This window comes from Scyliorhinus canicula, chromosome 4 (genome assembly GCF_902713615.1).
Source record: "Scyliorhinus canicula chromosome 4, sScyCan1.1, whole genome shotgun sequence".
In the NCBI taxonomy this organism is placed as follows: domain Eukaryota; kingdom Metazoa; phylum Chordata; class Chondrichthyes; order Carcharhiniformes; family Scyliorhinidae; genus Scyliorhinus; species Scyliorhinus canicula.
This window is the reverse complement of record NC_052149.1, coordinates 40217456-40230576: the sequence shown is the minus strand read 5'-3', so window position 1 is coordinate 40230576 and position 13121 is coordinate 40217456. Positions and strand designations below refer to the sequence as shown.

The following is a 13121-nucleotide window of genomic DNA, read 5'->3' as shown; positions in this document are numbered from 1 at the left end:
TGGTTCCTTGATCTTTTCTGAAACCGCACTGACTTAACTTAACTCCCTGGCCATATATCCTGGTTGAGATATTACACTCAGAAGGATTCTGGTGAAGAGTTTTGCCAGAGATGGAGGGGAGTGAGTTTCCTCCATGGTGGTTACATGATTGGCCAATTTGGTTCACTGACTTTGACCAGACATTGACTACCAGCTCTGGAAGCAGCATCTACTCCAGCTTTGTCATTAAGCAGAAGTCTGATTGTATCTGTTGCTTCTAACAGTGTGAGAACCTGTTGATTTGCTTCTACATTGGATGAAAGCTGGTTGAATATGTGGTTAAACTGCTCTGCCCATATTTCTAGATGTGGAGATGCCGGCGTTGGACTGTGGTGAGCACAGTAAGAAGTCTTACAACACCAGGTTATAGTCCAACAGGTTTGTTTTGAATCACTAGCTTTTGGAGCACTGCTCCTTCCTCAGGTGAATGAAGACGTAGGTTCCAGAAACATATATATAGACAAAGTCAAAGATGCAAGACGATATTTTGAACGCGAGTCTTTGCAGGCAATTAAGTCTTTACAGGTCCAAACGGAGCAACTGGAGCGAGGGATAATCACAGGTTAAAGAGGTGTGAATTGACTCAAGCCAGGACAGTTGGTAGGATTTTGCAAGTTCAGGGCAGATGGTGGGGGGTGAATGTAATGCGACATGAATCCAAGGTCCCGGTTGAGGCCGTACTCATGAGTGCGGAACTTGGCTATACGTTTCTGCTCGGCGATTCTGCGTTGCCGCGCGTCCTAATCTGAAGGCTGGGTAGTTTGCTGCAAACAATGGTTTGTTTGAGATTGCTTGGTTGTTTGAAGACAAGTAGTGGGGGTGTGGGGATGACCTTGGCAAGATGCAGCAAACTACCCAGCCTTCAGAACAGCGTCCATGACACCACACAACCTTGCCATGGCAATCTCTGCAAGATGTGCCAGATCATCGACGTGGGTACCACCATTACATGTGAGAACACAACCCACCAGGACGTGGTACGTACTCGTGCGACTCGGCCAACCTTGTCTCCCTCGTACGCTGCAGGAATGGATGTCTCGAAGTGTGGTACATTGGCGAGACCATGCAGACGCTGCGACAACGGATGAACGGACATCGCGTGACAATCGCCAGGCAGGAATGTTTCCTTCCAGTCGGGAAACACTTCAGCAGTCAAGGGCATTCAGCCTCCAATCTCCGGGTAAGCGTTCTCCAAGGTGGCCTCAGGACGTGCGACAACGCAGAATCGCCAAGCAGAAACTTGCAGCCAAGCTCTGCACACATGAGTACAGCCTCAACCAGGACCTGGAATTCATGTCACCTTACATTCATCCCCCACCATCTGGCCTGGGCTTGTGAAATCCTACCAATTGTCCTGGCTTGAGACAATTCACACCTCTTTAACCTGTGATTATCCCTCTCTCCAGTTGCTCTGTTTGGAGCTGTAAAGACTTATTACCTGCAAAGGATCACATTCAAAGTATTGTCTTGCATCTTTGACTTTGTCTATTTATATATATATATATATATATATATATATATATATGTTTATATGTTTCTGGAACCTATCTCTTCATTCACCTGAGGAAGCAGCAGTGCTCCGAAAACTAGTGATTCGAAACAAACCTGTTGGACTTTAACCTGGTGTTGTAAGACTTCTTACTGTACATCTTTCTAGAATTTGAGCTTTCTCCATGAGCAGTGTTGATTTTTCGGCACCAAGGATTGGTGGTGAACCAGCAAACTGGGCCCGTAGACCAATGTAAAGAATGCATTATTTGTTCTTCATAGAATCCCTACAGTGCAGAAGGAGGCCATTTGACCCATCAAGCCTGCATTGACTCTCTGAAAGAGCACCACTTAGGCCCACTCCATCCTCATAATCTCACCTAACCTTTGGACACGCAAGGCGCAATTTTAGCATGGCCAATCCACCTAACCTGCACATGTTTGGACTGTGGGAGGAAACCGGAGCACCCAGAGAAAACCCACACAGACACTGGGAGAACGGGGCAAACTCCACACACTCGCCCAAAGCCAGACTTGAACCCGGATCCCTGGCGCTGTGCGGCATCAGTGCTAACCACTGTGCCACCCTTGTTCCGTTTCCTTTTCAAATTGTATTTACTTGATTTTGTGGCAAACCCTGTGGATGCTTATTTTGGTGGCGTGAATGCATTGGAGTTGTGGATGATTCTTTTGCACTGAATGCACTCCAGCATTGATGCCCAAACTTGGAACCTACCTATTGCCTAAGCTTTCTATGCAACACTTTTGACATGGGTCAGGGTGTGTGAATGTCTTGTTATTGCTCTTCAATTATCTGTAGAAAAAATGCAGGAGCAACCTAATATTTCTTAGCCTCTGACTTATTAGCACAGGGCTAAATCACTGGCTTTGAAAGCAGGCCAGCAGCACGTTTGGATTCCCGTAACAGCCTCCCCGAATAGGCGTCGGAATGCGGCGACTAGGGGCTTTTCACAGTAACTTCATTTGAAGCCTACTCGTGACAATAAGCGATTTTTTTTTTTTTTTTTTTTAATTTTCCTTCCCTGAATTGAGGCGCCCAACCTCCACTTGACACTTAGTGATGGCATAGGTTGTAGCAGGAACTTCTGATGTGGAGAAATGTAAATGAGGAGCTGCTTTACCTGCCCCTCCCTCTCTGTGGAACGCCATAGCCCAATGTTCAATACAACGTCATGGCACGAAAACCAAGCCTGCTTGGAGCAGACTTACTAATTTAGCAGGACATAAGTAAATGTACTGTCTGACCTAACAGTGGTAATAAGCTATGGGCATTAGGGAGTATTTCCACTAAAACTAAAGCTTCAGTTGTCATGATCCCTCATGCCCATATATCCTCTAATCCTGCTGTGATAGCTACATAGACCCTTCAACTTTGATTACATAGGACTACTGGAGAATTGGTTGCCCAAGAAATAAAACAGTTCAGAATTTGAGTGATTTCTTCTTATCTGGCGATATCTTTTTTTTTAGCTCGCTTTGAAGATTTGGAGCAGTCTGATACCAGAGTCAAATATCTTTGGGAAGCACTCACAAATTTCACTAATGGTAAGTGACCTTATCCACTGTCACTGATGGGCTTGTTAAACCAACCATTCCCAGAGCCCATAATGTGATAACTGCGTGATTCCTCAATTGAAGACTCTTTTATGATGGCCAATTCCCTATAATGTAGAGGATGTAACAGGTGATTTCTGACTGTGTTGGCATCACTCATTAGACTGGGTAACAGCTAAAAGGTAATTCGAGCAGTTTTGCTGCCTCTGAAATACAGTATTACAGTAAGAGCAGGTTAAAGAGAGATGGTGAAATTATGATTTTTTTTTTTCTGTATGCAACGTAAAAATATAAGTGATGTTTACAAGGGACACGCTGGTACGAATAGCTAACCTGGCTGTTCTGCCTCTGGAATTAGAGTTGCCACTCCAGAGGCTCGAATACATTATCCAGACTCTTATTCTCGTGCGGCATTGACTGCACTCTTGGAGATGCCACCTTTTGAATGAGACATTGCACCGATGCTGCTTCTGGCCTTGCAGGTGGATGTAAATGGTTACATTTTGAGAACGAGCTGGAGAGTTATCCCCAGTGTTCTGGCCAAATTTTGGCCCTGAACTAACCAGCCCACCTTTTCAAAAAAGAAATTGATTGTCTGGTTTATTACTGTTTGCGGACCTTGCTGTGACCACACTTCAAAAGTATTTGATTGGCAGTGAAACGCTTTGGGACACCTGAAGGTGTGAAAGACACTATGCAAGTTATTTTGTTAATTATTTTATTAATCCAATAAAAGTTTCCTCCTGCTGGCTCTAAGAATCTGAAGTGAAATAGTTATTTTGTCTATTTGAGATCTCAGCTATAAATTACCACTGATATAAGGCACTGTCACTTTTTTCGAGTGCATTTAGCTGTTTAATATAAATGAGTTAGATTGCTATTGTGTAAGGAGAGCAATTCTTGGTTGACCTAACTCATCTCTAATAAAAATCATGATCCTAGTTATTTAGTAAATGGCTGTTCCTAGCATTTCATGGTGGCAGGATTGCATTTGAGGATATAAAAATATTTTTTCTAATTAAAACATTGTTGGACTTCTGTCTGCATCGACCCCAACAACTAAAAGTGCAATTGACTGCCACATGCAGACCCACTTAAATCAGGCCTCAGTTGAGCATGTTTATTCTTAATCTTACACAAAAGGCTTGTGTTAAAACTGTGATTTGTGATGTCAGTAGCCATTGTCTTACACTGCACAAATAGCCTGTTGCATTTAACTGCTCATTGCCACTTGTATCTAATGCTTCGGTATAAATGTTCAAGTTTTTGTTTTGGCAATTTGGAGGGGATAACAGGAAATGCTTCCTTTCTGTATTTCCTTCCTAATTACCAATTTGTCTTCCAGAGGATCGTAGTCGATTCCTAAGGTTTGTTACAGGTAGAAGCCGTCTGCCTGCCCCTATATTCATCTACCCAGACAAGTCAGGGTAAGTGCCTTACAATGCTGGATTGCAATTGCCCTAGATGGTGAAAAATGTGTGGAAAAATGAGCTAATAGAGCACCATCAAAGCCTTGTATTCAAATGGAAAACAAAATGAAAATCAATGGCGAGAAGATGAAAAAGTTGTCAGAGGAGTGCCACCGCCATTCACACTGACAGTTTACCACAGTGCAGGGTCCCGAGCTCCCTGCTGCCACTAGGTGGCATTCAGGTGGCACCAGATGTTTCCTCACTGGAGGATACTCTTGATCGCTGCAGTGCTTGGCTGCGGAGCACTGGGAAGGAAGTCCTCAATCATCTTTCAGCAGAAACTACCAGTGTTATACGGAATCTGAAGAGGGTGAAAGTAGCGGGATAGCAAGATGTAGGCTTCAAGAGTTCGTGTTTTTTTTTTAGTTTCTAATCCCAATTGTGCATTTAAACTGCTGTTTTTTTTTTCTCTTCAGCTGTCGATGAGTTTTGTATTTCCAGCATTTGATGTTTTTCTTCTGTCTTAACATTTTGCTTGTGGTGACTTTTTAAGCTTCCTGATCTCTCGTTGGTATTTTTAACTTTCCAATATTAGTTAAACATGAAGATATGGTTGTGTTTGACCTTTTCCCAGCCTATTAGAGCCTCCTCTTGTTTCTTGGTTTGGGAGTATATAGTAACATATTGTTTTATATAAATGGGGAGCATTAGATTTGCGGCATACTTTCAATATTATTCTGTCTCATCAAATATTTTGTACATTGAAAGGACATTCTTGCTTTATTGTCCCACCTGTAAAGGAAAATGACATATTGCGCTTGTTGCCAGGATCCTGTTATCGACTCATGTTTCATAGTCAGAAAAGATCTTTGTAAAGTAGGATCATGATCCTGCAAAGCATTAATCTGAGCATTAGTCTGCCTCCTATTAACCTAGCTGAGAAAGAGATCTGAAAGGTGACCAGGTGTGTGTGTTGGGGGAACGGGACGGTGGGGGGGGAGGGGGGGGCATATCTTGGTATTCCATATGACCATATAACACACAGTCCCATGCTAGTTCTGCCCCTGGTCACAGATATAAACAGTGTCTTATGTTTTGGGGGGTATTTTATCAAGATTATCTAAATCTTACTACAAGGTTTATTTTATATAGAAAACATTATGTTAAAATCCTAGAATGTATAGTATTTGTTACAAAAATGATTGTTTTGTTTCTTTGACAGATCAGAGAAAACCGATGCTCTTCCAGAATCCTCCACGTGCTCCAGTACACTTTTTCTACCAAACTATTCCAGGTCCGTTGCTTTTGTTTAATAGAGTATCTTTTTTTCTGATTTTTCTCTCCTCCCTAGAGATGATGGCCCTTGTATTTTAATGGACCAAGATGGTCATCTCGTTCATGACTTCACAACTCACATTTTCATAGAGTCATCCATTACAGAACAGGCCCTTCGGCCCAGCAAGTCTGCACCGACAAAACTACACTAAATCTACACCAATCCCACTTGCCAGCACTTTTCCTGTAGCCTTGAATGTTCTGACATTTCAAATGTTCGGCCATGTATTTTTTAAAGGTAGTGAGGTTTCCTGCCTCTACTACCTTCGCAGGCGACTCACCCTCTGGATGAAAAAAACATTTCCTCAAATCCCCTCTAAACCTCCTGTCCCTCACCTTAAAATTCTGTCCCCTTGTTATTGACACCTCAACTAAGGGTAACAGCTGCTTCCTATCCACCCTGTCCATACCCTTCATAATCTTATACACCTCAGTCAGGTCCCCTCTTAGCCTTCTCTGCCCTAAAGAAAACATCCCCTCCAGCCTCTCTTCACAGCTCAAATGTTCCATCCCAGGCAACATCCTGGTGAATCTCCTCTGTACCCTGTCCCAATGCATTCACATCCTTCCTATAGTGAGGTGACCAGAACTGCACACAATATTCCAGCTGTAGCCTCACCAAAGTGTTGTACAGCTCCAATATAACCTCCCTGCTCTTATAATCTATGCCACGACCAATAAAGGCACGTGTGCCATATGCTTTAGATCCACCATATTAACCTGTCCTGTCGCCTTCAAGGATGTGTGGACAAGCACCCCAAGATCCCTCTGTTCCTCTGAACCTTCTAGTGTCCTGCCATTCATTGAGTACTTTATCTTGTAACTCCTTTCAAAGTGCATCACCTCGTACTTTTCAGGGTTAAATTCATTCTGCCCACCTGACCAATCGGTCTATATCTTTCTGCATTTCGACCTCCATCCTCACTATTAACCACCCTGCCAACCTTTGTTACATCCCCAAACTTACCACACCCCCCCACATCCTAGCATCGGTTCCTGTGCTACACCACTGGCCACCTGCCTCCAGTCACACAAACAGCCTTCTACCACCATTCCTACCACTAAGCCAATTTTGGATCCAACATGCCAAGTTACCTGGATCCCATGTGCTTTTATCTTCTTTATCAGCCTCCCATATGAAAGGCTTGGCTGAAATCAATATAAAGTACATCAACTACACTACCCTCATCTACACACCCGATCACCACCTCGAAAAATTCAATCAAATTTGTTCGGCATGACCTCCGTCTGATGAAGCCTTGCTAACTGTTCCTGATCAAATAAAGATCCTGCAAATCAGCCAGAATTTGGTGCATCACAGCTACGCCCAAACATTTCTCCCTTGAGGTCCACATATTCCTGTGCACGCAATCCTGAGTCATGATCTAGAACAAAGAACATTACAGCACAGGAACAGGCCCTTCGGCCCACCCAGCCAGCGCCGATCCAGATCCTTTATCTAAACCTGTCGCCTATTTTCCAAGGATCTACTTCCCTCTGTTCCCCGCCCATTCATATATCTGTCTAGATGCATCTTAAATGATGCTATCGTGCCAGCCTCTACCACCTCCGCTGGCAAAGCGTTCCAGGCACCAACCACCCTCTGCGTAAAAAAACTTTCCACGCACATCTCCCTTAAACTTTCCCCCTCTCACCTTGAAATCGTGACCCCTTGTAATTGACATCCCCACTCTTGGAAAAAGCTTATTGCTATCCACCCTGTCCATACCTCTCATAATTTTGTAGACAAACTTAGCTAGCGTTCAGAAACCAAGGCTGTTCGCTTTTAGTCTCTGGCCAGAAGGTATTAAGGTCAGTTGTAACATTGCAACTGCTGACTCACCTGAGATTAGTTACCTGGTGCTATTAGAGATTAGTTCTCTGACCATTTACCATTAAGTTATTGGGGGAGCTTTAATGTGATGCCTTACACAAAGTATGAATCCATAGTTACTGATAGTCTTCTGGTATTATTTGTGTACGGGATCGAACCTGGGACCTCGGCGCTGTGAGGTAGCAATGCTAACCACTATGCCACCATGCTGCCTGAATCATGTTCCTTTCTGAAGAGTCACATTTGACTCTAAACATTAATTCTGTTTCTCACTCGGGCAGCACTGGTAGCGCAGTGGTTAGCACTGCTGCCTCACGCCGCCGAGATCCCAGGTTCGATCCCGTACACAAATCTTTTTTGACAAGAGAGAGGAATTAGGCAGATGGGGTCCTGGGTTTACAAATAGATTACAAAAGCCAGGAAGTTATGCAACACATATATTATTTTTAAAAAGGAGTTTGGTCCCAGCTAGAGCAATGTGTCCAATTCGGAGCACCATAGTTTTGGAACAATGCAAAAGTTTTGGAGAGGGTATAAAAGAAATGTATTAGAATGGTTCCCGGGATGAGATATTATAGTTCCATGGATAGATTAGAGAAGTGGGAAAAACCTTGTCTGTTTTAAAGAGAACTAAGGGAGGGCATTTGATCGTGTTTAAAATTATGAAGGGTTTAGATAGGGCAAACAAAGGGAAGCTGTTTACAGTAGTTATTGGCAAAAGAACCGGAGGTACTTGTAGTTAGTCACTGCCCGTGTGGAGTTTGCACATTCTCCCCGTGTTTGCATGGATTTTGCCCCACAACCCAAAGATGTGCAGGGTAAGTGGATTGGCCATGTTAAATTACCCCTTAATTTGAAAAAATGATTGGGTACTCTAAAATTAAAGAACAAAAATTCAGTTTCGCACTCCACCGATGTTGCCAGACCAGCTGAATTATTCCAGGACTTGGTGTTTATTTCAGATCTCTAGCATCCACAGTATTTTCCTTTTAGTTATATAGCTAATGACCAGATTATCTATCTTAGCAAAGCTGGTTGAAGGATACATATTGGATAGGACACCAGGGGAACCTTACCTGGCCTTCTTTGTAACAGTGTCTTGGAATCTTTTACGTTCACCTGAGAGGGCAAACAGAGCCAGGTTTAACATCTCTTCAAATGACGGCATCTCTGACCATGGAGAATTTCCTCGGTACTACATGGAATGTCAGCCTAGATTTTGTAGGACCCGAACTCTCAACCTGTTGTATTCTCTGTTAAGATGCTTATTGTGATTTAGGATTGACTGAGATCCCAGCTGTGTTGACCCTTATTGTAGCCAAGAATAAAAATGAAAATTTCAGTTTGTAACAGACTGGTGAAGCAGTTGAGGCGCAGGGAGGCTGGTGGTACAGTGGAATCAAATGAAGCCCAACTATGATAGAGGTCACCTACAAACATGACAAAGAAAGGGCAGCACGGTGGCCTAGTGGTTAGCACAACCGCCTCAAAGCGCTGAGGTCCCAGGTTCGATCCCGGCTCTGGGTCACTGTCCGTGTGGAGTTTGCACATTCTCCCCGTGTCTGCGTGGGTTTCACCCCCACAACCCAAAAATGTGCAGAGTAGGTGTATTGGCCACGCTAAATTGCCCCTTAATTGGAAAAAATAATTGGGTAATCTAAATTTATTTTAAAAAAACATGACAAAGACAATCTTGTCCTTTTACAATACTCCTATGATAGGGCGGCACGGTAGCACAGTGGTTAGCACTGTCGCCTCACAGCGCTGAGGACCCTGGTTCGATCCCGGCTCTGGGTCACTGTCCGTGTGGAGTTTGCACATTCTCCCCGTGTCTGCGTGGGTTTCACCCCCACAACCCAAAAATGTGCAGAGTAGGTGTATTGGCCACGCTAAATTGCCCCTTAATTGGAAAAAATAATTGGGTAATCTAAATTTATTTTAAAAAAACATGACAAAGACAATCTTGTCCTTTTACAATACTCCTATGATAGGGCGGCACGGTAGCACAGTGGTTAGCACTGTCGCCTCACAGCGCTGAGGACCCTGGTTCGATCCCGGCCCTGGGTCACTGTCTGTGTCGAATTTGCACATTCTCCCCATGTGGGCCTCACCCCCACAACCCAAAAATGTGCAGGGTAGGTGGATTGGCCACACTAAATTGCCCCTTAATTGTAAAAAAAAAATTTTTAAACACTATCACGGCAGGTGCGGAGAAACCTTGCAGTCTTCTGCAAATAACATTCTATCATCGACCACTAGATGGTGCAGGAGAACACCTGTGTTTTCTATTATTCTTTGCTGGAGCTCTGGATGCAAAAAGATTAACACTGTTCTTTGTATGAGAAGTTCTCACTGGCAACGCTGCAAGCTGCATTCCCTGCAGAATATTGGAGGGGCAGTCACTTTCATATAGCTTATAATGGACCAGTTATTGAGTAGCTTGTGTGTTCTCCAGGGCATGGATACAATACAAAGATAGGACAGCTAAACCACTTATCCACAGAAAGGAACATCCTGCTTTTTTTCACACAGTAGCCTGGCTCTGTCTCCGTTGCATATGTGAAGTTAGCTCACCCTATTTATAATGCAATCTACTTCCCATGATTTGGTAATTACTTTTAGAAATCTAAATGATCCATCTGTTTGAACTGACCTATAATGGAACTAATTCTCCCAACTCTCACAAGGTATACTATTGTATGAATTTTCATCAGAAAGAAAACTAATTTGAGAGAAGAGTTTTGGATAAACTTGCCAAATTATGTATTCAAAATCACGTTCTATTTCATTGTGCCGTTTAAAATGTCCGCTTTTCAGGAGTGGCTGAATGTTGAATTCAGTAAAGGTGGAGGAATCTGTCTTCTGGGATTCATTCATGACAAAAGGGGTTTGGCTTCACACTAATATTATAGTTACATTACAAATGTGCCTACAATCCGTATCAAGGCACATCTGGATAGAATGGTCTCACTTATTATTTGAGAGTCACTTTGACCCTTGTTTAGCGTGAGCGTTACTTAGTTTTTATCTTTGCTGAACTTGTGAAGTGTAAATGCACTCCTCCTAAATATCCTCAGTGTACTTTGTGAGTGGCGATGTGTTATTTACTAAAATGTTAGTGACAGAATACCCATACGTTTGTGGCCTTTTTATTATGTCAATAGGATGTTCAGTTTGGATTCTTTTTATGGAGCCTTGTTCACATATCAGCCAGATAATTACATGGACCTTAAAATAATGTTGTGGGACATTAATGCACTAACGCATTATGTTGAATGACATTCTTCTTCTGCTATTTAAATAAATATGTTAAATAATTCCATACAGATGCATTAAGTTTCTATATGATATCCCACAATGCCATTTTAAACTCTCTTGGATTAGTGGATGGATTTAGCACTCTCTTGACTTCAAAATCTATTGTTTACCCTTTATATTCCTGTCACACATTTTGGGATGTCAAACTGAAAATAAAAGAACTACGAATTCATTAGATTCTTCTTGCGTGGGTGCATAAACTGACAGTAATTCACACCGAGTCATGTAATCAGCTACTCTGATGCATTTATTGAAATAATGTATTCAAACCTAGAGAATATTTGAGAAAACTGAGCTGCGGGCAGTTCAAATTTTAAGGAAACGATATGTTGTAATGTTCGATGGTGATCTTTTTTAACATTCAGTGGCAGCAGAAGTGAAGACTGAGGAACTAAAAATCTCCTTGTGCAGCTTGTCGAAAGGACCTTGTATAAAATATGTTGACTGGCCTCAACCTAAACCCAAGTGATCCTGGATCCATAGAACAAAACTATTCACGGCTCAACTTCTCACTCAGCCAGATTGTTGTTTTGTTGGGGAAAATGGAAAAACATCACATTATTATAGTCAGGGCTGCTCTTCTGATGGTAACACTGAAGCACATTTATTGAGGAAACTTTCCTGGTCAAGAAGTAAATTATTATATTCCCTAGCATTAGTAAATACAAATTCAGAGCAAAAGATCAATTAAAGAAATTACATATTTAATACGCATTTTTCAGTTGTGTCATTTACCTTACCAGTATGTGAACTAATGTGTTCCGTGGACTCTTTCTCTATATTAAAGGGCACCATACAAGCACAAATTGTTGTTCTGTATGTAAGGAGACCTTTCCATTTGGCCTTCTGTAAATACTACCTCATTCTTCCTCTAGCTTCCTCCAAGCCACCCACTTCTGCTTCGCCCATTGCTTGTCTTCCTTCCTGAACCAAGTGCAGTTATGATGTGGTTAACAGCAGCTATTTGTGAGCCACCATAGTTCCTCTGTAATAGCAATAATTAAAGGCTATACATGTGCATACAGTTGCACAAATGTCTAAGAATCTTCTAATGTGTTTTTTTAAAATCTGTGCTTTATTTGTAGTGCAAAGCTTTGTGAAGAGAAGTTACGATATGCAGCATACAACTGCGTGGCAATAGACACGGACATGGTACCCTGGGAGGAGTGACAGACATCCACTGTTTAGAATTGAACCCAATATGGTTGCTGAAATTAGTTATGGCCTACTTATAGCTGCTTTTAAACATTTCTGTTGTCCTTATAAATGTTAATTCGGGATTCCGGGGTTTATCTTTATATTTGTCAATTATTTTCTTCCCATTGGAATAAAAGTCCTGGTGATTCATTGAAACTAATTTGAACTGTAGATTCCACAAGGCCTGAATAGGTGGCAAGTTACCACATGATTTATGAAGGCCTTGCAATGGTTGTTGTGTGGTTTGAGAGCCCCATTTGATTTGGATAGAGAAAATATATTCTCTGAAACACAAAGGCTGGTCGATCCTTTACACAAAGATAAAGTTGAGCACAATAGTTTGAATTTTACTGGGTATTTGGCAGTGGTCCTGGGCAGGCTGGCAAAACCGTGGAAATAAGTGACAAGCTGGTAACCTGACATCTTCCCACCTCCATTCCTCTGGTTTTCCCAAGGGTGAGTTGACCGTGCGGTTTGGAACCCTCAAGGGTAAAATGTTCAGCCTGTTAAGTCAATCAAAGTACCAATAAAGAACTATTTCGGGTTGCAAAGGTGTTTCCTAATGGGCACGTAGGTTTCACGCCATGCATGCAACCCAGCAAGTGTTAGACAGGTGGCCACCAACATATGGATACCAATGTTAAGTGCTTGTATCCACTCCTTAGCCTTACTATCTGAGTCTCTATGCGATTGGCAACTTATCAATGGAGGTGGTCATGGACTTGTATTCCAGACTGGCTGAGATGCCTCCAGCACCTGTCCTTGCTCAAATGTGGTGCTCCTCTCCTGTCCTGCCCTTCCTATCTGGGATGCTGTTGTACCAGAGAGTGAGAATTTGAAAAGATGTGTGTGCTGGAGAAGGCTACGGAAGTGAGACTGATGGTTGCCATCAGATGCTTGCATGCCATTTACCTTAGCAGACT

At 42.5% G+C, this 13121-nt stretch overlaps 1 protein-coding gene across 3 annotated transcripts in view; it reads left to right on the top strand.

Annotated features, from left to right (window-relative positions):
* The window catches only part of hectd3 (HECT domain containing 3), a 72076-nt gene extending 59582 nt beyond the window's left edge, over positions 1-12494 (top strand). For all 3 annotated transcript variants that reach the window (XM_038794091.1, XM_038794094.1, XM_038794092.1), the window contains exons 19-22: positions 3019-3093; positions 4448-4529; positions 5737-5808; positions 12087-12494. In XM_038794091.1, coding sequence (XP_038650019.1) covers positions 3019-3093; positions 4448-4529; positions 5737-5808; positions 12087-12171 — 314 coding nt within the window. In that variant the 3' untranslated portion in view covers positions 12172-12494. The remainder of the gene's footprint in view (positions 1-3018; positions 3094-4447; positions 4530-5736; positions 5809-12086) is intronic.
* Positions 12495-13121: the final 627 nt, after the last annotated feature.